Source organism: Bos grunniens, chromosome 10, assembly GCF_055505025.1.
Source record: "Bos grunniens cultivar Pamir isolate PY7600 chromosome 10, Bosgru_T2T1.0, whole genome shotgun sequence".
In the NCBI taxonomy this organism is placed as follows: Eukaryota; Metazoa; Chordata; class Mammalia; order Artiodactyla; family Bovidae; genus Bos; species Bos grunniens.
This window is the reverse complement of record NC_141174.1, coordinates 81,999,597-82,025,126: the sequence shown is the minus strand read 5'-3', so window position 1 is coordinate 82,025,126 and position 25,530 is coordinate 81,999,597. Positions and strand designations below refer to the sequence as shown.

The 25,530-nt window shown below is 38.8% G+C and overlaps 1 protein-coding gene across 8 annotated transcripts in view; it reads left to right on the top strand.

Annotated features, from left to right (window-relative positions):
* The window catches only part of REC114 (REC114 meiotic recombination protein), a 194,127-nt gene that overhangs the window by 164,279 nt on the left and 4,318 nt on the right, over positions 1–25,530 (top strand). For 4 of the 8 annotated variants that reach the window (XM_086322602.1, XM_086322605.1, XM_086322604.1 and 1 more), the window contains exons 3-4: positions 6,154–6,237; positions 14,092–14,283. In XM_086322602.1, the coding sequence (XP_086178728.1) occupies positions 6,154–6,237; positions 14,092–14,283 (276 nt within the window). Of the gene's footprint in view, positions 1–6,153; positions 6,238–14,091; positions 14,296–25,530 lie in introns of all 8 variants that reach the window. The other 4 variants (XM_086322601.1, XM_086322603.1, XM_086322606.1 and 1 more) reach the window with 1 other exon arrangement.

The following is a 25,530-nucleotide window of genomic DNA, read 5'->3' as shown; positions in this document are numbered from 1 at the left end:
CTCCTGCCCCCAATCCCTCCCAACATCAGAGTCTTTTCCAATGAGTCAACTCTTCGCATGAGGTGGCCAAAGTACTGGAGTTTCAGCTTTAGCATCATTCCTTCCAAAGAAATCCCAGGGCTGATCTCCTTCAGAATGGACTCGTTGGACCTCTTTGCAGTCCAAGGGACTCTCAAGAGTCTTCTCCAACACCACAGTTCAAAAGCATCAATTTTTCGGCACTCAGCCTTCTTCACAGTCCAACTCTCACATCCATACATGACCACTGGAAAAACCATAGCCTTGACTAGACGGACCTTTGTTGGCAAAGTAATGTCTCTGTTTTTTAATATGCTGTCTAGGTTGGTCATAACTTTCCTTCCAAGGAGCAAGCGTATTTTAATTTCATGGCTGCAATCACCATCTGCATTGATTTTGGAGCCCAGAAAAATAAAGTCAGCTACTGTTTCCGCTGTTTCCGCATCTATTTGCCATGAAGTGATGGGACCAGATGCCATGATCTTAGTTTTCTGAATGTTGAGCTTTAAGCCAACTTTTTGACTCTCCACTTTCACTTTCATCAAGAGGCTCTTTAGTTCTTCTTCGCTTTCTGCCATAAGGGTGGTGTCATCTGCATGTCTGAGGTTATTGATATTTCTCCTGGCAATCTTGATTCCAGCTTGTGCTTCATCCAGCCCAGCGTTTCTCATGATGTACCCTGCATATAAGTTAAATAAGCAGGGTGACAGACAATATACAGCCTTGACGTACTCCTTTTCCTGTTTGGAACCAGTCTGTTGTTCCATGTCCAGTTCTAATTGTTGCTTCCTGACCTGCATATAGGTTTCTCAAGAGGCAGGTCAGGTGGTCTGGTATTCTCATCTCTTTCAGAATTTTCCACAGTTTATTGTGATCATTTTGGTTTATCTTTATAATACTTGTAACTCTTACTTATAATGACAGGGACCAAGGAGAACATGGATAACTAAAATCTGGAAATGAAGTTTATAATTTATAATACGTGAAAGTCAAAGCCTGAGGCTCTCTTTATATAAAGTGTGGTGTAACCCCCACCTTGGAGTCGTGTGGTGTTCTGGCCACTGCACCTCAAGGAGACTGCAGAGCTGGACAGCATGAGGGGATGGGTCAAAGTATGATTGGAGGAAATAGGGGGTGTCAGCGATTGGCATTCTTTGATTATTCAACAGATATGCAAGATACAAAGATGAATGTTCTTTGGAGTTTTCGATAAAAGGGGAACTAGAAGGGGAGGGACAGAATGACAGACAGGTACACAGACATTACCTTGCACAGCACCTCCTGACCGCTGATTTCAGTGCAGATTTTTAGCCCTTGTTTTTATGCTATCCCTGGACATCACCTGACTGCTGACCATTCTTCACTAGAAAGTCTCACTCCTCTAAGCTTCCACACTCCTCTATCCTAGACTCAAGTTCTTGATATTGGCTTCTGTTCTTTTTGTCTTATAATAAATTTGGTATTTCCTAGAGTATTCCACTTCTCTTCCTTCCCATTATCAATTCCAAACCATTTTTCTACCCCAGCACTTGCAGGGCATTTGGCAGACTCATCAGTTAACAGTGGATTCCTTTGGCTGGTGGGGGGACAGCATCCCAGGCGAGGTCCCTGGGTGAGTGTGATGCATTCTCCCTTCCTTTTGGGCAGCCTCTGTGTCTCTGTTAAACCCTAGCACAGTGGCTGGCCGTAGCAGGAGCTCAGACACGGGGTGTGTTTCAGTAGCAGCAGGTGCCGTGTGCTGCGGGAGCACAGAGCAAGTCACTTACCTGAGAAGGTTAGAAGAGGTGGCACAGAGGAGCCGTCTCCTTCAAGGAGATTCCAAGAGGGGGATTTTCAGAGATAAGGAGATCAACTATTAAAATGTAGGAATGTATGAATGACAAGTGGTTAGGTATACAGACTTCTTTTTACTAAATCCCAAAACATTAGAATGAAAAAGCCCTTTTTGAATCTTGAATAAGATGAAGTGTTTAAAAAAAAAAAGCAAGATGTTCTGCATCATTGGACAGGTAATAAATTTGTGGATCTCATTCCCAAGAAATTACATCGGCATGAAATATTTTGTTGATTTTCATGAAATTTCATTCTTTCATTCACTAAAACTTGCTGAATCATCTTCTACGTGTCAAAGATTATAATGAGTGTATTGTTGTTGTCACTGTTTAGTTACTAAGTCATGTCTGATTCTTTGCAACCCCATGGACTGTGACCCTCCAGGCTCCTCTGTCCATGGGATTCTCCAGGCAGGAATACTGGAGTGGGTTGCCATTTTCTTCTCCAGGGGATCTTCCCGACCCAGGGATTGAACACAAGTCTCCTGCCTTGGCAGGCATATTCTTTACCACTGAGCCACCAAGGTTGCCCATTGTATGAATAATAGTAAGTAGAACAAACGTAGCCCCTGCCTGTCTGGGCTAATAGTCTAGTGAAAAAATAGATGTCGAACAATCAACACACACACACACAAACTGATAAATGCTATGAAAGAAACAGTACGGTGCTATTGGAAAGCGTCCTAGGGTGGCCCAGCCGAGATTTGGGTTAGGGTGAAGTGAACAGTGGTTAGAGGTTAACTAGGTATAAAGTCAGGGAGAGGAAGCAGAGGGAAGAGGTGTGTGAAGTTCTGTGGAAGGGTGGTTTGGCTAAGCGGAAGAGTAAGAGCCATAAAATGGCTCATCTCAAAGGTGTTGTCAGGGAGGAAGGCCATACCTGTTCCGGCACAGCCACTCCAGAGTCCTGGACTGAGGGGCTGCAGGAGCTAATCTAGTGACATTTGCTAAACATTGTGATAGTTCCCAAGGATTCAAGGGGTAATAAGACACATTCTAGAACCTGCCTTGCACTGCCTAGGGATTCCTCCTCATTCTTATCAGGGACAAAGAAATGTAACTAATTACAATATAGCATGGTAAGTACAAGATCCTGAGAGAGCATAGAATTCTGAGAGGTCAGCCAGCTTTGCCTTGTGGGGTTTGGTTGGGATAAAGTGGGGTTTTGAAAGACCAGTGAAAAAGGAAGGCCACTTCAGGAACAAGCTCTACAACAAAATCAGTGCGTGAGGAGCAGCCTGATGCAGCAGGGACGGTGTACGCTGGGAGGGTGGTGGGATGAGAAGGCTGTTTGGAGATTGGCTCTCCGAGACCTGGGCACTGACTGGTGTTGAGGGAGCAGTGAGGAAAGGAGCCCAGTGGGATGCCAGGTTGATCACTCAGGGTGGTGGCTGACTGGGATGTGTGATGCCATACATGGAGGCAGCCGCATATGGGAATGGCAGTGTCTGTGGAGAAAACTCTCCCAGTCTGGCCGAGCTGACATGGAGGGATGTGTGAGCTAGCCAAGTGAAGTCTCTGGGGACCCACAGTGGCCTAGAGGTAGGAAGTCAGAGGACTAGAGGAAGTCAGGCCAGGGCCAGGGCCCGCTCATTTATTTTCTAATAAACTTTTTATTCTAGAATAGCTTTGGATTTGCAGAATAGTTGTAAAAATAGTACAGAGTTCCCATAGATGGATTTATTTAGGTCCTGCTTTCTTCTCTTCCTTGAGTTTATGCCATATTGGAATGGGAATTCTTGTTTACCCAAATATTCCCACATGCATGCATATGAGGCTTAATGTGGTTGAAAAATCAAAACAGTATAAAAAGATAAATAGTAAAAAATCTCACTTCAACCTCTGCCCCGGCCGTACTGTTCACTCTCACTCCCTACAGATAATGATTTGTATTAGTCTCTTGTGTACTCATCCTTCCAGTTTGTAAAATGTTATTGTTATTGTTCAGTCGCTAAGCTGTGACTGACTCTTTTGCGTTCCCGTGGATGGTAGCTCGCCAGCCTTCGCTGCCCCTGGAGTTTTCCAGGTACGAATACTGCAGTAGGTTGCCACTTCCTTCTCCCTGACTGAGGGATCAGATCCAGACTCCTGCAGGCAGGCAGATTCTTTACCACTGAGTCACCAGGGAAGCCCTTTTAAAATGTAAATGCACGCAAATAATAAGAGTATACCTTGTATGTTCCCTCCTTTCCTTATACAAAGATATCACATCATGAACACTGTTCTGTAGCTTGCTTTCCAGCAGAACAGTGTACCTCACAGATCAACACATAAAGACTGGGAAGGGAGCTGTAAGCCATCTGTGGCTACTGAACACTTGAAATGTGACTGGTGCAACTGAAAAACAGAATTTTAACTTTTATTTAAAATTTAAGTTTAAAAATTAAAGCACTGTAAAATATTATCCCACTAAACTCTGTTGATTTGGTAGGACTGCATTTCACGTTAACCATTTAAAATACAGCATCTCAGCTGAGCTGTGATATAAGTGTGAATCCCACTGTTGCTGCTGCTACTGCTAAGTTGTTTCGGTCGTGTCCGACTCTGTGCGACCCCACTGGATTTCAGAGACTTAGTACCAAAAAAAAAGAGAACATAAACTATCTTAATAATGTTTTACAGTGTTTGATCATGTTTTGATATATTAGTCGCTCAGTCATGTCTGACTCTTTTATGACCCCATGAACTGTAGCCCACCAGGCTCCTCTGTCCATGGGATTCTCCAAGCCAAGAGTATTGGAGTAGGTTGCCACTTCCTACTGTATTTTGATGTATTAAATTAAATACTAAAATTTTACCAGTTTATTTATGCCTTTAAAATGTAGCTAGTAGTTTAAAATTACATAAGTGGTTCAAATTATACTTCTACTGGACAGCACTGATGTAGGACATCATGTTTTTTACAGTTGTTTAGTATCTCATTGCATAGAGTGTCATACTTTATTTAACCAGTCCACTGTTGATGTATACTTGAGTTGTTTCCAATCTTTTACCATTAAAAATATGGAGATGCTTAACCCCATCCATGCATCACTTCGTATGTGCAAGTTGATCTGTGAAGGGAATCCTCAGTCCAGCAGAGGTTGCTGAGTTGAAGAGTAAAAGCATCCATAGTTCTGATAACACCATGTTGCCCTCCATAAGGCTGTACCAGTTTGCACTCCTCCTAGCAATGCGTGTGTGCACGTTTCCCACATACTTCCATTTTAAACAGCAGTTTCTACATGTTGGGGTAATAATGAATATGTTTCTTTTTGCTGCTTCTGAGAGAGTTTTAAAAAGAAATCACAAACGGTTTGCCTGACTTGTTTTTTCATTAAAAAAAAAAGATTCCTATTAATAATAGAATTCTTAGAATCAACATTTTAGAATGGTCTTTTTTTTTCTCCTTTAAAAAAAAAAAGTCAAGGAATTAACCCACAGTTTTCCTGAACAAAAAATTTCTTTGCAGGTTGTAGCTTTCATCATATTCAAATCTAGGAAGAGAGATTTGATGAGAGTTCAGAAAACTTTTTTATAAAGAGCTGTGGACCTCCCACGTCCCTCCAGCGCCCCCTCTGGCTGTGGTGGACCAACACCGTGAGGCAGATACAGTTGCTCGATTCTGTACGCTGTCAGTTTATCCCGTCCCCGAGTGAGTTGTTAGTACTAAACGCTAAGCACTTCTCGTGAGCGGCCACAGTCAACATTATTAGTAAGCTACAGAAAAGTCTATCTTTACACCTTTAGGATCCAGCAGTTGTCCCTCCCTTGAGATTTATGTGCCCTCCCTCTACTGCTCTCTCTGCCTTTTTTGTTTTTTTTTTTTCAGATTGAAATGAAGAACTAGACATTCAGCATCCCAAACCAAACTGCTTCCATTTTTCCATACATAGGAATCTGAAAATAAGATTCTCATGAAGAGAAATCTCACTATATAGTTGGGGATATGGCAGATAACTTAATGAGTTAGTATAATGGAAACCTTTGGCTTCCAGGAATTATAAACTTGTATTTTGCCAAATCCTAGAGGCGTAACATTGTATTTTATAGCAAATATCTTTAATGGTTTGTTGATTTTCAATATGAAAAGGTTAAGAAAAGCAATACAGGCTGAGACTGTTAATGTTGATCATGACTCAGGAAGAGGACTGAGATACTGGGACTCATTGGAAGGGCCATCCTTGGCAGTTGATATTGAGTCATTTCTATTGTGCTTAAGTTATAGAATAACTAGATAGATAACTTTCTAATAGGAAGGAGCGGTATCACAGCTATTCTTTATGTCTCTTCTGCTTCTGTTGCTAATTTTGCTTAATTGTTTCAGGAGGGGTTTTCACTCATTGGTAGCAAGAACTGGTTGAAGATTGTAAGACGCATGGATTGTCTGTTGTTTGGAACAACCATAAAGGTAAGATTCTGTGTGGCCAACTGTTTTTAAGCAACTGTTCATACACTTCTCATCTGCTAAGTGAGTACTGGAGTGGGTGCAGGAGCTTCTCTTTGCAGGTGAAATGGTACTGGGAAGAACACATTTGTTTAAGAAAGGTTTGCATTCTGAGCAAAACATGAAACAAGGACTATCGAGAGGCAGAAGCATGGTTCATAAGGGGATGTTGCTGAAGAACCAGGGCTGTGATTGATCTGTCAATACCTGCCTGACAGAGCTCTGCGACCATTCTCCATCTCCCAGCACAAATTGGGAGAAGGTGGGGTTACATCATTGTTTGTCTTGCTATTTAGATTTCAAAGGGGGTGTGCTTTCAAATGCTTCACTGAATGTCTTTTCATTTTTCTCTCTTTAATACTAAATAATAAAATTCCTTTTTATTTGCTTACTTGGCTGTATTAAACATAAAGAATGATCCTTATGAAAGCAACATGAAAACTAATCACCTGTATTATTTTCTTTCAGAAATAACTGTAAAAACCAATCTGTTAACATTCACTGACTAGATAATAACTGAAGTTCAGGTAAAAGATCCTAATTTTTATTGGGCTCATAGACTGAGAGTTGAAAGAGGTCTTCAAGAGCACCAGCCACTCCAGAGGATCCCCAGAGAATTCAGAGGGTCCATGAACTGCATGGATTTTCACTGACCTTTAACTGAAATTTATAATTTCGTTCAACGATGCCTGTTGGCATCAGACCACATTTGCACCAGTAGAAATCAAATGTCTTCATATCACTTTTTAGCTGTTTCAGAAATCTTCAATGTCATTTATGCTCATCACACCCCAGTGTTATGGTGGTGGTTAGTCCTGCTGCTGGATCTTTTTATTGAGTATATTAATAAGGAAGCATACATCTTATTAGAGTATAAATTAGTGTTAATAGTGTGATACATTAAGTATACTTCAGTATAATTGGTTTCCTTTGAACTTATATATTTTATGTGATTAAAAACATTTTTCTGAGTAGGGGTCCTCTGGCTTCATCTGACGGCCAAAGGGGTCCGAAGCACGTACTCAAAACACGCAGGAGCCCGTTTTCATTTTACGTGAGGGGACTGAATGCAACATAGGCCAGTAGCCAACTAGCTGTCAGAAAACTGGACCCCGCGTTGGTCTCCTATCGATGGTGTCATGTTGAATGAATGTATGTGTCTTCTAAAAAGCTATATTATGCCACGTGTCTGATATTTGAGTTTTAATTTTTTTGTTATTAATTTTTAAAAAAAAAACTGTAAAGGGGAAAATAATTTGACTGCTCAAAAATAATCATTATTAACATTTTAAAGTTTTTACTAGGCATATATATCGTATCAGTAAGAATAATGTTCAGATGCATGTGACCAAAAATCGAGGTGTAATGGCCCCACCCCACAAAATAAAGGGTTATTTTTTTCACTAAATAGAAAAGCCAGAAGCAGGCAGTTGCTGGCAGTTGGCTCAGCAGCTCTGCTGTGCCAGAGTCAACGCCTTTGCAGCTCCCTTGGCCTTGCCTTCACATTTTCAAAATGGCTACTAGAGCTGTCGTATTTCATTCGTGGGAAACCAGCTTCATCTATCCCTTTTATAAGGAAAGCATAGACTTCCCTGTAAGGCGCTCTACCTCCCATGGTCCCTGAAAGATGTCTGCTTCTGTCTCAGGGACCAGAACAGCGTAATGTGGTCATCCCGATCTGCCAAGATTAGCCAATGAATGTTTGGCTTTTCCAGCCTCTGGTATGGATTGCCTCATGGCAGTGAACAGTGTCTGCCATATAGATAATTTATAATTTGGGGATTGTGGTATACAGAGGGCTTTGTATCCTGCTTTCCTCACTTAACATTGTATCTGGAACATTATACCAAGGCATTTCTTAGTCTTTGAAACATGATTTTCCGTGACTACCTAGTATTTGTATTGTTTGGGTGCACCATGAATCGGTTAACAAATTCCTGATTTTTCACTATTGTAAAAATGTTTTGATTTTCATTAGGATTTATTTACAGAGTTTTTGAGATAAAAGTACTAGAAGTATGAATGTGTATTTCGTAAATGTGCCCTCCAAATAGGTTGTTCCTGTTTCTACAGCACTGACATCTGTAAAAATGCCTATTTGTCCAAATCCTCTCCAACAGGGTGATATAATTTAAATTTAAAAACTAATTTCTAATTTGATAAGCAAAAATGAGCATCTTCCTTTAATTTTCATTTCTTTGGTAACTACTGAGAATGAATATTTTTTTGTGTGTTTGTTAGCCAACCATCTGTATTTCTTCTGTGAATCACCGTCTACTGCTTTTGCCTAATTTTTCTCTTCAAAGTCTTTACTCTCTGTGTATAGAGATTACATGTTAAATGCATGTATTTTGTGTAGTTATATAATTTGAAAAGTGATTATTGATGTATATACCATATACTTTATATGTAGATTTTTAAATATTCAAGTTTAGGATCCTTTTGCCTGTTGTTATTGGAATGGTATTCTTTATCCAAAGATATTTCTAGCTGCCTAGTACTAGATTTTTTCTGAATTATTTTAAATTTAGCCTCCTTACTAAACTGCTATTAGCTCTGGTAATTTAATTTCTAGGAAAGTAATTTTATAATCTGCAAACAATGATAATTTTCTTCCCATACTTTTCTCACCTTACTGGATTATCTAGACCTTCCAGAACACTGTAATTTGACAGTTACACAGTCATCCTTGACATCTTGCTGACTTGAATGGGAACAAGTGTGTAGACATTAAGAACATTTCTGGCTGTTGACTGGATATTCTTTACCATGTTAGGGAGATACTCCTTCAACTATAGTTTATTTACTAAAACTTTTATCAGGATTACATATTAAATTTTAACTCCTATCAAAATCATTATTTGTTTCACTTTTTTTAATCCTTTGATATATTAATACTGAGCCAACACACTGTGATTTTTGCCTTATTTGGCAAAGGGTACACAACTTTTTTGTTTCTTGACTTGGATAACTTGTAGTTAAACAAGTATTGCAAAACAAACATTTTTCTGTAAATTGATAAATAGAAATATTTAGAAATAAAATGTTTGTTCCTTTAACAGAAATTTAACATAACTTAAATTCAAGGGGCAATAAAGATGATGTTTCTTTTCTCTTTGGCTGAAATAAGTAGATTGTAAAAGATCTGCCTACTTGTAACATGGGCTTCTTTTTTTTTCAGTAATTGTAATCAAAATGATCTTGGCTGATTGGCTAACAGTCGACATGTAATTCCTTATGTGAAAAGACTGATTCAAAGGAATAATTGTAAACCACTGTTGTGACTCACCTCCAATAACTCACTGAAGAATATTTTCATGGTTTTCTCTGGCCTCAGCCTTAAGTATCACCCCTTGGTTTCAAAGCAAAGGATCAAAGAAAATGTTGAAGTCCTTTTTCCATACTCCCCCACCTCCAATTTCTACTTAGAGGAATTCACTGCTAGTGGTGGGATAAACTGCTCCAGTTGGGGTGCTAGTGATGATGGGGAACTTCTTACAGATCTGGGTGAATCTAAAACCAGCAGGAAGACATGGCCATGTTTGTGAGGATTCTCACATCTCCTCGGCTGTCTTCCTACGTGGTACCGACTGGGCCCATGTCTTCATGTTGCTGATACCCTGTAACATTAGCTACAGAGCCTGCAGCTTAAGATCTCTGCATGGAGATGCCATTCACACTTTGTGAGTCAGTATTTAATGGGCCCAATGCTTCCCAGAAGGTGAAGCCTCATTTTCTTGTGTGTACATGAAGATTAGTGTATAGAGACAAACACTAATCCTTAACGTTTGTTTCTTCAAGAAATTTTCTATTAGTTGTAAGAACTTGAAATTAAGTATTTTGAAGGAGAGTGGGAACACTTTAACATATAAGTCACCACTTTTGTTGTTGTTCTTCAGTCACTAAGTTGTGTCCAACTCTTTGTGACCCCATGGACGTCAGGCTTCCCTGTCCTTTACTATCTCCTGGAGTTTGCCCAAACTCATGTCCATTGAGTTGATGCCATCCAACTATCTATCTCATCCTCTTTCACACCCTTTTCCTCATGCCCTCAATCTTTCCTAGCATTAGGGTCTTTTCCAGTGAGTTGGCTCTTTTCATCAGGTGGCCAAAGTATTGAGATTCAGCTTCAACATCAGCCCTTCAAATGAATATTCAGGGTTGATTTCCTCTAGGATTGATGGTTTGATCTGCTTGCTATCCAAGGGACTCATAAGAGTCTCCCCCAGCACCACAGTTCGAAAGCATCAATTTTTTGGTGCTCAGCATTCTTTATGGCCCAACTCTCACATCTGTACATGACTATTGGAAAAACCATAGCTTCAACTATGTGGGCCTGTGTCGGCAAAGTGATGTCTGATGTCTCTACTTTTTAATACACTGTCTAGTTCTGTCATAGCTTTTCCTCCAAGGAACAAGCATCTTTTAACTTCATGGCTGCAGTCACCATCTGCAGTGATTTTGGAACCCAAGAAAATTAAGTCTATCACTGTTTGCATTTTTTCTGCACCTGTTTGCTGTGAAGTGATGGGACTGGGTGCCATGATCCTCGTTTTTTGAATGTTGAGTTTCAAGCCAGCTTTTTTGCTCTCCTCTCTCACCTTCAAGTGGCTCTTTAGTTCCTCTTTGCTTTCTGCCATTAAGGTGGTGTCATCTGCATATCTGAGATTATTGATATTTCTCCTGGAAATCTTGATTCCAGCTTGTGATTCATTCAGCCCAGTATTTCACATGATGTACTCTGCATATAAGTTAAATAAGCAGGGTGATAATATACAGCCTTGGCGTACTCCTTTCCCTATTTTGAACCAGCTGTTCCATGTCTGGTTCTAACTGTTGCCTCTTGACCTGTGTACAGGTTTCTCAGGAGGCAGGCAACGTGGTCTGGTATTCCCAACTCTTTCAGAATTTTCCACAGTTTGATTCCACAGTCAACAGCTTTAGTGTAGTCAATGAAGCAGATGTTTTTCTGGAATTAGCTTGCTTTTTCTATGACGCAGTGGATGTTGGCAATTTGATCTCTGGTTCTTCTGCCTTTTCTACATCCAGCTTGTACATCTGGGAGTTCTTGGTTCAAATACTGCTGAAGCCAGACTTGAAGGATTTTGAGCATTACCTTGCTAGCATGGGAAATGAGCACAATTGTGCAGTGGTTTGAACATTCTTTGGCACAGCCCTTCTTATGATTGGAATGAAAACTGACCTTTTCCAGTCCTGTGGCCATTGCTCACTTTTCCAAATTTGCTAGCATATTGAATGCAGCAGTTTCACAGCATCATCTTTTAGTATTGGAAATAGCTCAGCAGGAATTCCATCACTTCCATTAGCTTTATTCATAATAATGCTTCCTAAGCCCCACTTGACTTCACATTCCAGGAAGTCTGGCTCTAGGTGAATGACCACACCATCATGGTTATCTGGGTCATTAAGGCCTTTTTTTTGGTACAGTTCTGTGTGTTCTTGCCACCTCTCTTAATATCTTCTGCTTCTATTAGGTCCATACCATTTCTGTCCTTTATTGTGCCCATCTTTGCAGGAAATGTTCCCTTGGTAACTCTATAATTTTCTTGAAGGCACTTAAAATATAGTAATTTGGGGGATTCCCTGGCTTCCCAGTAGTTAGGACTCTGTGCTTTCACTGCTGAGGGCCCAGGTTTAATCCCTGGCTGGGAAACTAAAGATCTCACAAGCCATGTGGCACGGCCAGTAGTTTCCTTAGATGATAGACACCAGAGACAGTCTATTTGGGACAGTTCGTGGCTATTATATATGCATAAAAGACTTTCATTTCACAACAAAGAGCTCTTTCTGACTTTTAATTCTGGCATAAAAAGAAATCGCCTCAAGATTTTCAACCTAGGAGTCCTTTGGTTAACCAAGTGGCAGGTTTTCTGTCGTGGTATTTTGATGCTGAGGATGTGGGATGAAGATGTAGCTCAATTTTAGATTTCTCCTGATGTGCCTTGGCTTTATCTTGGGTCCACATGTATTGAGGTGGTATTTCTGGTTTCAGATGATAAGCTCAAATTCTGTCTAAGAATTTTATAGAAGGAACATGGAGCAAATCATCAGTTAGGCTGTCAGACATACAACTTTCCCTGTCATTTCCTGGAACTACATTCCAAAGAAACACTAGCTGTCCAAACTCATTGTTGTGTACACTCACATAGATAGGTAGATACCTCTAGACAAGTGGTCTGAGATTTTTGCCCTGCTTATATACTTAATAATTATCTGTTCCTTTATATAGTTTTCATCTAGTGATGAGGTGCAATTTTTTATGTGATTACTCTCAAAAGGTTAATTACAGAATCATCATGGAAATGGCTGATACAAAGGTGCTACATATAGATGTCCCATTTGTACAGTCTCAACTAGTGAGAGGTGGAAATAGCTAATTAATTGTAAACAAGAAAGCTCAGTTTCACGTAAGATTCATAGAATTACCAAAAACTGAATGTGGAGTTCTCTCATCAGTTCTTTCCCTTTCCTTCCGGGGGTTAGCTTTCGAAGACTCTTGATAATTTGGGGATTATTCATCCAAGAGAAAAATGACTAAGGAAATGAATAGGCAATACTCAAAAATATTCATATTTTTTCATTGTTGGAGGGGGCAATGATAATGGATTAACCTTTATACTCAGGGGAAGAAAGTTAATGAATTTAAAAATGAAGAGAACCCAAGAGAGGCAGAAAAGGGGCAGCAGTGTCTGTGGACATGGCGCCTTACCACTACCTAGCCATGCCCAGTTTTCTATATCCTAAAGATACGGCTTTGTTTGATGGTTTTATCTAGAAATTTAAATCATGTAAATTGTGAACAAGAAAATCAAGGATTTCTGCTTATAGAAACTTTCAGGATTTTGTTAACTACAGTTAGAAACATTTTCCAGTTAGCAATGTGATTTGTGTATTTAAAAAATACAAAATGCTATTACTATGTTAGCATCCGAATTTCTTTGCAGAAGAAATTGAATAAAGGTACACAATACACATCACCTATTTGGGGTGGCTTTTGGGTAAGCTGCGTCTTCTAAAACTAGACAAGATATCAGACTAGAAAAAAGGCAACTACTTCTGTTAAAATAAGAGGTTTATTGTTGTTATTGTTACAATTTAGTTCTATTTTTAAACTTACAGTAAAATAAATTTGATGTGGTTGCCACACTTAAAAATTTTAATTGCATCTCTCCCACATTTGCTGGTTTGCCAGGGGATATAAATCATACAGCTAATTAAAGGCAGCATGTGATTGATTTGTCTGTGTGATTTGTAGGTAAGTCTGGCCTCTTTAAGGATAAAAGGGCACTGCAAATTAATGAGATACACTGGCTGTCAGCATTTGCCTGTCCCCAGATCCCGTTTTGTTTTTCAGATTCACTGGCTTGTTTAATGTGGTATCTATCTGGCTAGCTCTTCTATATACTCAGGTTTGGAAAATTTTGTTCAGCCAGGACTGTTAGCTTCACTGATTCTCCACCTAAGCAATTAGACGGTATGCAATCTTTGTTCCAAAGTAAGATAAAACGTGGATCTTTTACTGCAGTCAGTATAGTGACCTTCCTAGTCTTTATGATGGGCTTTTCCATTTTTTGCTGATGTCAGTCCCTTGAAGGAAATGAATATATTATGAGGCACAGCTCCCAAAAGGGAAAAGAAAACTAATTATTGGCTTTTCTATGCCCACATCAACAATCTAGGGTAACTGCTCCCTTATTGACACGCCTTCCCCTGCAAACAAAGGGAAGACCCCACAGTAAATAAAAGTAAAGTGATATGACGAGGGTTGCTGAGGATAACTTTTGATTTGTCACACAGAACAAGAGTCGTATGTTCCGGGTACAGTTTAGTGGAGGCTCCAGAGAGCAGGCACTGGAACACTGCTACAGCTGCGTGCAGAACCTAGCCCAGTACATCACCGTCCAGGTACCCGACGGAATCAGCCAGGAGTTCAGGCCAAGTCCTGGCCAAGGGAAGGGCTGTGTGCAGAGCATCCCACCACAGCATGGCGTAAGTAGGCAAGTAGGTGGATGAGAAACCTGAGAAGGTAGTGCTCTGGGGGGGCCAAAATCACAGTGGAATTTGCCGAGTCCACCACATTTGTAGCTTAAAGATATCTAATGTTGAGTGACTTACTTGTATTGACATATATATATAATTATGGTATTAGTTTCAGGTATACAATATAGTGATTTGATATTTTTATACATTACAAAATGATCACAACATCTAGTTACCATCTGTCACCACACAAAAGCATTACAGTATTATTGACTGTATTCCCTGTGCTGTACATTATATCCCTATGACTCTTTTTTTTTTTTAAGACTTATTTATTGTTGGCTGCACTGGGTCTTCATTGCCGTGCGGGCTTTTGTTTTCTCTGGTTGCAGGGAGTGGGGGCTGCTCTAGTTGCAGCGTGTGGGCCTCTCACTGCAGTAGCTTCTCTTGTTGCAGAGCACAGCCTCTAGGCGCGTGGGCTTCAGTAGTTGTGGCACATGGGCTTAGCTGCTCCACCGCATGTGGGATCCCAGTCCAGGGACCGAACCCATGTCCCTTGAATTGGCAGAGGGGGGTTCTTAACCACTGGACCACTGGGGAAGCCCATTCATTTGTAACTGGAAGTTCGTGCTCCATAATCTCATTCACCCAGTTTGCCTATCCCCCCAGGTCTGCAGCCATGTTTGTTCTCTGTGTTTATGAGTCATTTTATATTTGTTTTTAGATACTACACATTTTATTGTGTATATATTGGGTGGGCCAAAAAGTTCATGCAGGTTTTTCTGTAACATCATAGGGAAAAACCCAAACGAACTTTTTGGCCCACCCTATATATATACACACACACCTCATTTTTGTATATATTCCAGTGTGTGTGTGTGTATACATATACACACACATACCTCATCTTTATCCGGTCATTTATTGACAGACACTTAGTTGTTTCTATAGCTTGGCCACTGTAAACAATGCTGCAGTAAACATAAGGGGGAAATATCTTTTTGAATTAGTTTTTCTTTTTTTTTTTTTATTTATTTTTTTAATCTTCCAATTTTATTTTATTTTTAAACTTTACATAATTGTATTAGTTTTGCCAAATATCAAAATGAATCCGCCACAGGTATACATGTGTTCCCCATCCCGAACCCTCCTCCCTCCTCCCTCCCCATACCATCCCTCTGGGCCGTCCCAGTGCACCAGCCCCAAGCATCCAGCATCATGCATCGAACCTGGACTGGCAACTCGTTTCCTACATGATATTTTACATGTTTCATTGCCATTCTCCCAAATCTTCCCACCCTCTCCCTCTCCCACAGAGTCCATAAGACTGTTCTATACATCAGTGTCTCTTTTGCTGTCTCGTACACCGGGTTATTGTTACCATCTTTCTAAATTCCATATATGTGCGTTAGTATACTGTATTTATGTTTTTCCTTCTGGCTTACTTCACTCTGTATAATAGGCTCCAGTTTCATCCACCTCATTAGAACTGATTCAAACGTATTCTTTTTAATGGCTGAGTAATACTCCATTGTGTATATGTACCACAGCTTTCTTATCCATTCATCTGCTGATGGACATCTAGGTTGCTTCCATGTCTTGGCTATTATAAACAGTGCTGCGATGAACATTGGGGTACACGTGTCTCTTTCCCTTCTGGTTTCCTCAGTGTGTATGCCCAGCAGTGGGGTTGCTGGATCATAAGGCAGTTCTATTTCCAGTTTTTTAAGGAATCTCCACACTGTTCTCCATAGTGGCTGTACTAGTTTGCATTCCCACCAACAGTGTAAGAGGGTTCCCTTTTCTCCACACCCTCTCCAGCATTTATTATTTGTAGACTTTTGGATCGCAGCCATTCTGACTGGTGTGAAATGGTACCTCATAGTGGTTTTGATTTGCATTTCTCTGATAATGAGTGATGTTGAGCATCTTTTCATGTGTTTGTTAGCCATCTGTATGTCTTTTTTGGAAAAATGTCTATTTAGTTCTTTGGCCCATTTTTTGATTGGGTCGTTTATTTTTCTGGAGTTGAGCTGTAGGAGTTGCTTGTATATTTTTGAGATTAGTTGTTTGTCGGTTGCTTCATTTGCTATTATTTTCTCCCATTCTGAAGGCTGTCTTTTCACCTTGCTAATAGTTTCCTTTGATGTGCAGAAGCTTTTAAGGTTAATTAGGTCCCATTTGTTTATTTTTGCTTTTATTTCCAATATTCTGGGAGGTGGGTCATAGAGGATCCTGCTGTGATGTATGTCGGAGAGTGTTTTGCCTATGTTCTCCTCTAGGAGTTTTATAGTTTCTGGTCTTACGTTTAGATCTTTAATCCATTTTGAGTTTATTTTTGTGTATGGTGTTAGAAAGTGGTCCAGTTTCATTCTTTTACAAGTGGTTGACCAGATTTCCCAGCACCACTTGTTAAAGAGATTGTCTTTAATCCATTGTATATTCTTGCCTCCTTTGTCGAAGATAAGGTGTCCATATGTGCGTGGATTTATCTCTGGGCTTTCTATTTTATTCCATTGATCAATATTTCTGTCTTTGTGCCAGTACCATACTGTCTTGATAACTGTGGCTTTGTAGTAGAGCCTGAAGTCAGGTAGGTTGATTCCTCCAGTTCCATTCTTCTTTCTCAAGATCGCTTTGGCTATTCGAGGTTTTTTGTATTTCCATACAAATTGTGAAATTATTTGTTCTAGCTCTGTGAAGAATACTGTTGGTAGCTTGATAGGGATTGCGTTGAATCTATAAATTGCTTTGGGTAGTATACTCATTTTCACTATATTGATTCTTCCAATCCATGAACATGGTATATTTCTCCATCTATTAGTGTCCTCTTTGATTTCTTTCACCAGTGTTTTATAGTTTTCTATATATAGGTCTTTAGTTTCTTTAGGTAGATATATTCCTAAATATTTTATTCTTTCCGTTGCCATGGTGAATGGAATTGTTTCCTTAATTTCTCTTTCTGTTTTCTCATTATTAGTGTATAGGAATGCCAGGGATTTCTGTGTGTTGATTTTATATCCTGCAACTTTACTGTAGTCATTGATTATTTCTAGTAATTTTCTGGTGGACTCTTTAGGGTTTTCTATGTAGAGGATCATGTCATCTGCAAATAGTGAGAGTTTTACTTCTTCTTTTCCAATTTGGATTCCTTTTATTTCTTTTTCTGCTCTGATTGCTGTGGCCAAAACTTCCAAAACTATGTTGAATAGTAATGGTGAAAGTGGGCACCCTTGTCTTTTTCCTGACTTTAGAGGAAATGCTTTCAATTTTTCACCATTAAGGATAATGTTTGCAGTGGGTTTGTCATATATAGCTTTTATTATGTTGAGGTATGTTCCTTCTATTCCTGCTTTCTGGAGAGTTTTTATCATAAATGGATGTTGAATTTTGTCAAAGGCTTTCTCTGCATCTATTGAGATAATCATATGGTTTTTATTTTTCAATTTGTTAATGTGGTGTATTACATTGATTGATTTGCGGATATTGAAGAATCCTTGCATCCCTGGGATAAAGCCCACTTGATCATGGTGTATGATCTTTTTAATGTGTTGTTGGATTCTGATTGCTAGAATTTTGTTAAGGATTTTTGCATCTATGTTCATCAGTGATATTGGCCTGTAGTTTTCTTTTTTTGTGGGATCTTTGTCAGGTTTTGGTATTAGGGTGATGGTGGCCTCATAGAATGAGTTTGGAAGTTTACCTTCCTCTGCAATTTTCTGGAAGAGTTTGAGCAGGATAGGTGTTAGCTCTTCTCTAAATTTTTGGTAGAATTCAGCTGTGAAGCCATCTGGACCGGGGCTTTTGTTTGCTGGAAGATTTTTGATTACAGTTTCAATTTCCATGCTTGTGATGGGTCTGTTAAGATTTTCTATTTCTTCCTGGTCCAGTTTTGGAAAGTTGTACTTTTCTAAGAATTTGTCCATTTCTTCCACGTTGTCCATTTTATTGGCATATAATTGTTGATAGTAGTCTCTTATGATCCTTTGTATTTCTGTGTTGTCTGTTGTGATCTCTCCATTTTCGTTTCTAATTTTGTTGATTTGATTTTTCTCCCTTTGTTTCTTGATGAGTCTGGCTAATGGTTTGTCAATTTTATTTATCCTTTCAAAGAACCAGCTTTTGGTTTTGTTGATTTTTGCTATGGTCTCTTTTGTTTCTTTTGCATTTATTTCTGCTCTAATTTTTAAGATTTCTTTCCTTCTACTAACCCTGGGGTTCTTCATTTCTTCCTTTTCTAGTTGCTTTAGGTGTAGAGTTAGGTTATTTATTTGACTTTTTTCTTGTTTCTTGAGGTGTGCCTGTATTGCTATGAACTTTCCCCTTAGGACTGCTTTTACCGTGTCCCACAGGTTTTGGGTTGTTGTGTTTTCATTTTCATTCGTTTCTATGCAAATTTTTATTTCTTTTTTGATTTCTTCTGTGATTTGTTGGTTATTCAGCAGCGTGTTGTTCAGCCTCCATATGTTGGAATTTTTAATAGTTTTTCTCCTGTAATTGAGATCTAATCTTATTGCATTGTGGTCAGAAAAGATGCTTGGAATGATTTCTATTTTTTTGAATTTACCAAGGCTAGCTTTATGGCCCAGGATGTGATCTATCCTGGAGAAGGTTCCATGTGCGCTTGAGAAAAAGGTGAAATTCATTGTTTTGGGATGAAATGACCTATAGATATCAATTAGGTCTAACTGGTCTATTGTATCGTTTAAAGTTTGTGTTTCCTTGTTAATTTTCTGTTTAGTTGATCTATCCATAGGTGTAAGTGGGGTATTAAAGTCTCCCACTATTATTGTGTTATTGTTAATTTCTCCTTTCATACTTGTTAGCATTTGTCTTACGTACTGTGGTGCTCCTGTGTTGGGTGCATATATATTTATAATTGTTATATCTTCTTCTTGGATTGATCCTTTGATCATTATGTAGTGACCTTCTTTGTCTCTTTTCACAGCCTTTGTTTTAAAGTCTATTTTATCTGATATGAGTATTGCTACTCCTGCTTTCTTTTGGTCCCTATTTGCATGAAAAATCTTTTTCCAGCCCTTCACTTTCAGTCTGTATGTGTCCCCTGTTTTGAGGTGGGTCTCTTGTAGACAACATATGTAGGGGTCTTGTTTTTGTATCCATTCAGCCAGTCTTTGTCTTTTGGTTGGGGCATTCAACCCATTTACATTTAAGGTAATTACTGATAAGTATGTTCCCGTTGCCATTTACTTTATTGTTTTGGGTTCGAGTTTATACACCATTTTTGTGTTTCCTGTCTAGAGAATATCCTTTAGTATTTGTTGGAGAGCTGGTTTGGTGGTGCAGAATTCTCTCAGCTTTTGCTTGTCTGAAAAGCTTTTGATTTCTCCTTCATACTTGAATGAGATCCTTGCTGGGTACAATAATCTGGGCTGTAGGTTATTTTCTTTCACCATTTTAAGTATGTCTTGCCATTCCCTCCTGGCTTGAAGAGTTTCTATTGAAAGATCAGCTGTTATCCTTATGGGAATTCCCTTGTGTGTTATTTGTTGTTTTTCCCTTGCTGCTTTTAATATTTGTTCTTTGTGTTTGATCTTTGTTAATTTGATTAATATGTGTCTTGGGGTGTTTCTCCTTGGGTTTATCCTGTTTGGTACTCTCTGGGTTTCTTGGACTTGGGTGATTATTTCCTTCCCTATTTTAGGGAAGTTTTCCACTATTATCTCCTCAAGTATTTTCTCATGGTCTTTCTTTTTGTCTTCTTCTTCTGGAACCCCTATGATTCGAATGTTGTAGCGTTTAATATTGTCCTGGAGGTCTCTGAGATTGTCCTCATTTCTTTTAATTCGTTTTTCTTTTATCCTCTCTGATTCATTTATTTCTACCATTCTATCTTCTAATTCACTAATCCTGTCTTCTGCCTCTGTTATTCTACTATTTGTTGCCTCCAGAGTGTTTTTAATTTCACTTATTGCATTATTCATTATATATTGACTCTTTTTTATTTCTTCTAGGTCCTTGTTAAACCTTTCTTGCATCTTCTCAATCCTTGTCTCCAGGCTATTTATCTGTGATTCCATTTTAGTTTCAAGATTTTGGATCAATTTCACTATCATTATTCGGAATTCTTTATCAGGTAGATTCCCTATCTCTTCCTCTTTTGTTTGGTTTGGTGGGCATTTATCCTGTTCCTTTATCTGCTGAGTATTCCTCTGTCTCTTCATCTTGTTTAAATTGCTGAGTTTGGGGTGTCCTTTCTGTATTCTGGCAGTTTGTGGAGTTCTCTTTATTATGGCGTTTCCTCACTGTGTGTGGGTTTGTACAGGTGGCTTGTCAAGGTTTCCTGGTTAGGGAAGCTTGTGTCGGTGTTCTGGTGGGTGGAGCTGTATTTCTTCTCTCTCCTTTCGAAGAGTTGGGTTGCTTTTCTGGGTGCCTGATGTCCTCTGCCGGCATTCAGAAGTTGTTTTGTGGAATTTACTCGACGTTTAAATGCTCTTTTGATGAATTTGTGGGGGAGAAAGTGTTCTCCCCATCCTACTCCTCCGCCATCTTGGCTCCTCCCTTAGTTTTTGTTTTCTTTGGATAAATACCCAGAAGTGGAACTACTAGATCATATGATAATTGTTTTTAATTTTTAGAGAAAGCACCATACTGTTTTCCATAGTAGGAACCAATTTACATTGCCACCAGCAGTGCATAAGGGTCCCTTTTCTCCACATCCTCACCAATACTTACTTCTTGTCTTTCTGATGACAGCCATTCTGACAGTTGTGAGGTACTATTTTGTGGTTTGATTTGCAGTTCCTTGATGATGAGTGATGCTGAGCATCTTTTCATTTGCCTCAGGAAAGGGCAACAAAAGCAAAAAATAAACAAAATGGGACTAAATCCAACTAAAAAGCTTTGCATAGTAAAGAAAATCATCAACAGAACAAAAAGACAACCTATTGAGTGGGAGAAGGTATTTGCAAATGATACATCCAGTAAAGAGTTAATACCCAAAATAACAAGAACTCATACAACTCAGTATCAAATAAAACAATCTGATTAAAAAATGGGCAGAGGACTTGAATAGACATTATTCCAAAGAAGACACTGAGTTATTTTTTAAATTCAAGGTTGATTCTCACTGTAGTTACGTATAAGGCTAGAAATTAGATTAGCTGGGAGTCTCAGGTGTATCATGGGTGTTACTATAGTACCGTGGTTCTCAGAGTATGATCCATGGACCCTTCCCTGAGACCTTTTCAGGAATCCACAAAGGCCACATTATTTTTGCAATAACATTCACATATTATTTGTCCTTTTTCCTGTATTGATACTTGTTATTTAATGGAACAGAAACATTGTGAGCAAAGCTGCTGTCACCTTAGCATAGATCAAGGCAGTGGCATCTAGCCGTACCAATAGTCATGTTCTTTCTTCACTGTCACTGCAGTAGGAACCAACTAACAAAACCATCTGCATTCTGCAGCACGATGGCTTTCTCCTAGGAAAGCACCTGTATGACAGCACCAGCTTCTCTTTATGGAACACCATTATTACTTAACAACAGACGAACTATGATTAGATTTGGGTGGCTGGTGGACATTTTCTCAAGTGAATGTAGTTACTTCAAGTAACTACAAGAAAAGTACTTCAGGAAAACAATTGATAGTATTTATTGACAATGATGAAATAACCTAAGTGAAAATTAGAATCTTGAAAAACTTGTACCTGCCACTTGAGCTTCACAGCTTCCTAACCCAGAAGACTTTCTTGATGGTACTGGTAACGAACATGATTTTTAAAATAAGTACATCACAAAATCTTTCAACATGTGGAAGACCTGTGCTGCAGAACCATGCACGGATGAAGGATCCAAAGTGTGCGCTACATCACTGGATTCGGTTTTTGTACCTGTTAACTTCCCTCACCTGTTTCTCTATTTTACTGTTCCCATTCCCCTCTCCTCTAGCAACCATCTGTTTATTCTCTGTATCTATGAGTCTAGTTGTTTATCCATGCCTTTTAATGTCCATATAAGTGAAATCATACAGTACTTGTCTTTCTCTGATTTACTTCACTTAGCGTAATACCTTCTAAGTCCATCCATTTTGTCACAAGTGACAAGATCTTTTTTATGGCTGAATAATACCACATTCTCTTTATCCAGTTATCTATCAATAGACACTTAGGGTTAATCTGCTCCCACATCCTGGCTACTGTGAATATTGCTGCAGTGAACACAGGGGTGCATATATCTTTTTGAATGTTTTCATTTTCTTTGGAAAAGTACCCAGAAGTGCGATTACTGTATCATATGCTAGTCCTGTTTTTTTTTTTTTTAATTTCTCTTCAATAAACAGTGTTGGGGAAAACTGGACTTTCTCATATCATATAAAATCATACAAAAATAAAATCAAAAGGGATTAAAGACTTAAATGTAAGACCTGAAACCACAAAACTCCTAGAAGAAAACATAGGCAGTACACTTTTTGACATCTTGGCAATATTTTTATGGATCTCCTCAAGCAAGGGAAATAAAAGCAAAACTAAAAAAAAAAAGTCACTGTTTTTTGTGATCACTGTTGCACAGCAAGGGAAGCTATTAACAAAATAAAAAAGGCTGCTTACTGAATGGGAGAAGATATTTGCAAATGGTATATCTGATAAAGGGTTACTATTCAAAATATTCAAAAGAACTCATACAAATCAACATTAAAAAAAAAATTATAAAATGGACGGAGGGCCTTGAATAGACATTTTTCCAAAGACAAAACAGATAGCTAACAGACACATGAAAAGATGCTCAGCGTCACTTATCAGGGAAATGCAAATCAAAACCGCAATGAGATATCCTCACACCTATCAAAGTGGCTGTTGTCAAAGACAAGGCATGGAGAAAAGGGAACCCTTGGTGTGCTCTTGGTGGGAATGTAAACCGGCACAACTGCTATGGAAACCAGTCCAGAGATTCTGCAGACCAAAGAAAGAATCTTCTTTATTTTGTTGTTTTATAACAAGAGTATAAAAAGCTCATTGCTATGATTTAAGATTCTGTGTTGAAATTAGCCTTTAATCATTTGTTGAATTTTGATGTGAGACCAAAGAGTATCCACAATTAGCTGAAAAACATTTTTAAAAAATAACTTTTTCCATCTATATATCTGTATGAAGCCAGATTTTATGTACTTCAACCAAAGCAACATGTTGTCAGATTGAGAAATATGAGTCCAGCTAGATATTAAAAGAGAATTGCAAAAATTGTATTTTTGTTAGGAAAGTTATTTTCATTAAAATGTTTTTAATACTAACATATAATGGATTTATAATTTTAAATGAATATTTAAAACTTGTTTTAATTCCTAACATATAAATATCAAATAGATGTAACTCAAAAGCTGTCTGAGGGCCTCAGTAGTTTGTAGGAATGTAAAGGAGTCTTGTGATAAAACTTTTGAGAATAAGTTACAGAATTTCTCCTGCAGGTACATCTTCAAGCATTTCATTGGCAGAGTCCCACATGCTGCTAGCATAAGCTACCTCTGCTCTTAGGATGAAATTCCAGTTTCAGGCTGGGTTTTTTATTTTCTATTTTGAGCAATGACTTTCCAAACCTGGCTTTCCATTACTTCATCCTGTAAGTTCCCCTTAAACTAACTGGGCCAAGACAATTCATTTTTACTGTTTTATCACCAACTTTCTTTTCATAGCGTATCTGGGGCAAACAGATTTTATATTATTTATCATAAAATGTTTTTCTTTAAACAAGTACTGTATGGTTTCCCTTTGATTATATTTAGTTTGCCATATTAATGTTTTAGAATTCTTCCCCTTTGTTCCTGCATGACTTTTTGTGAACATGTCTTAACACTAAAGCTGGTTTTCTTACAAACACTGGATCTAATTTAAAACATTTTGCCTCATCAGCTTCTATTAAGAATCCCCTCTCTAAAAATGGAATGATATGGCTTATTATAAGATACTTTGTTGCTTACGATCCTTTACCCCTTAAATAGATCGCCTTTCTTTGTAGGTGTCACTGACCAGCTATTAGACTGAGCTTATAGTACCCAGTGCACGCATGGGGTGCAACAGGAACCAAACAGGGTCCCCAAATTTGGGAACTAGGTCTAGAATGCGCTATAAAGGTAATGATATACATGACATACATAAAGATACACACACATCAGGGTAGAACCTAAATACTATTATCTAAATATGAAAAGAAAAACTGAGACAGTACCTTAAAGTAGGCCGTGGGTCGTTAACTACAGTGGCAGATGAAGGCCCTGGCTCTCTATTTAAGCTCATCCCAAACACCTAGGTAGAAATATCCCCAAAGTGGCTAGAAAATGTTCATGTCTTTTCTTGATTCTGTATTCAAGGCCTCCTTGGATCTGTAGTTTGGTGTTCTGGGTAGATGAGATGTAGAGTGCTGTGCTCTACACTATGTCCAAAGACCATAGGCTTTGGAATCCAAATGGATTTAGGTTTGAATCCTTGCCCTGTTAGTAGCTATGTGTTCTCATGCAAGTCACTTACCACGTGGTGAGACTGAAATTGTGTCTATAAAGCACCCTGGCAAATACTTAAGTAAGATGATTCATTATTACTGCCAGTCATGTTACCTTTTCAGATCTCTTTTGCTTTGCAGGTGAACAAATAAGCATACCAGTCAGTCTTTTATTATCAAGGGTTAGCACTCACCAATCAGCAAGGCCATAGTGAGATGGAGTGTCTGAGGCTGCAGAGCAGGAGATGAAAACTCCTAAGGCTTGTCCTCAGCCGCCGCTGTTCAAATTTGGTATCATGCTCCCTTTTTCAGAATCCAGCTCCAGAGGTGCAAGCTCTGGCCAAGCTTTAGTCATCTTGCCGGTCTCCTCATTCAGGTGTCTTTTTCCCAGTACTTGTATTACTTTTGTCTAAAATAGTTTTTTTTTTTTTTTTTTTTTTTGCAAATTAGGGGTAATTCCATATCTTTTTATTTCAAGTTCTTGATTCACTTCCTGGCTTGCCTCTGCCTTGTAATTTTGCTAATTGTGGCCTAACCAGGTGTTTCTTCAACCTGAGGGCTTCTGAGGCAATCCAGCCTATGACAGTTCCTAGCTCCTCCTCTGTTAGCACTAGAAGTCCAGGAGGTGGCAGCCAAGGGCTCGTTCCTGTGTGCATAGAACCTGCCATCTGTGTACACTTAGGTGGAGGACTGTCCAGCTGACTTCCACTGCTTCCATCACACTTGGCTGTAGATCAGTGTATGTGGCATATGAATTTTGGTTAGTCTTTCCTAGTTGTTTGAAAAACATGGTGTGA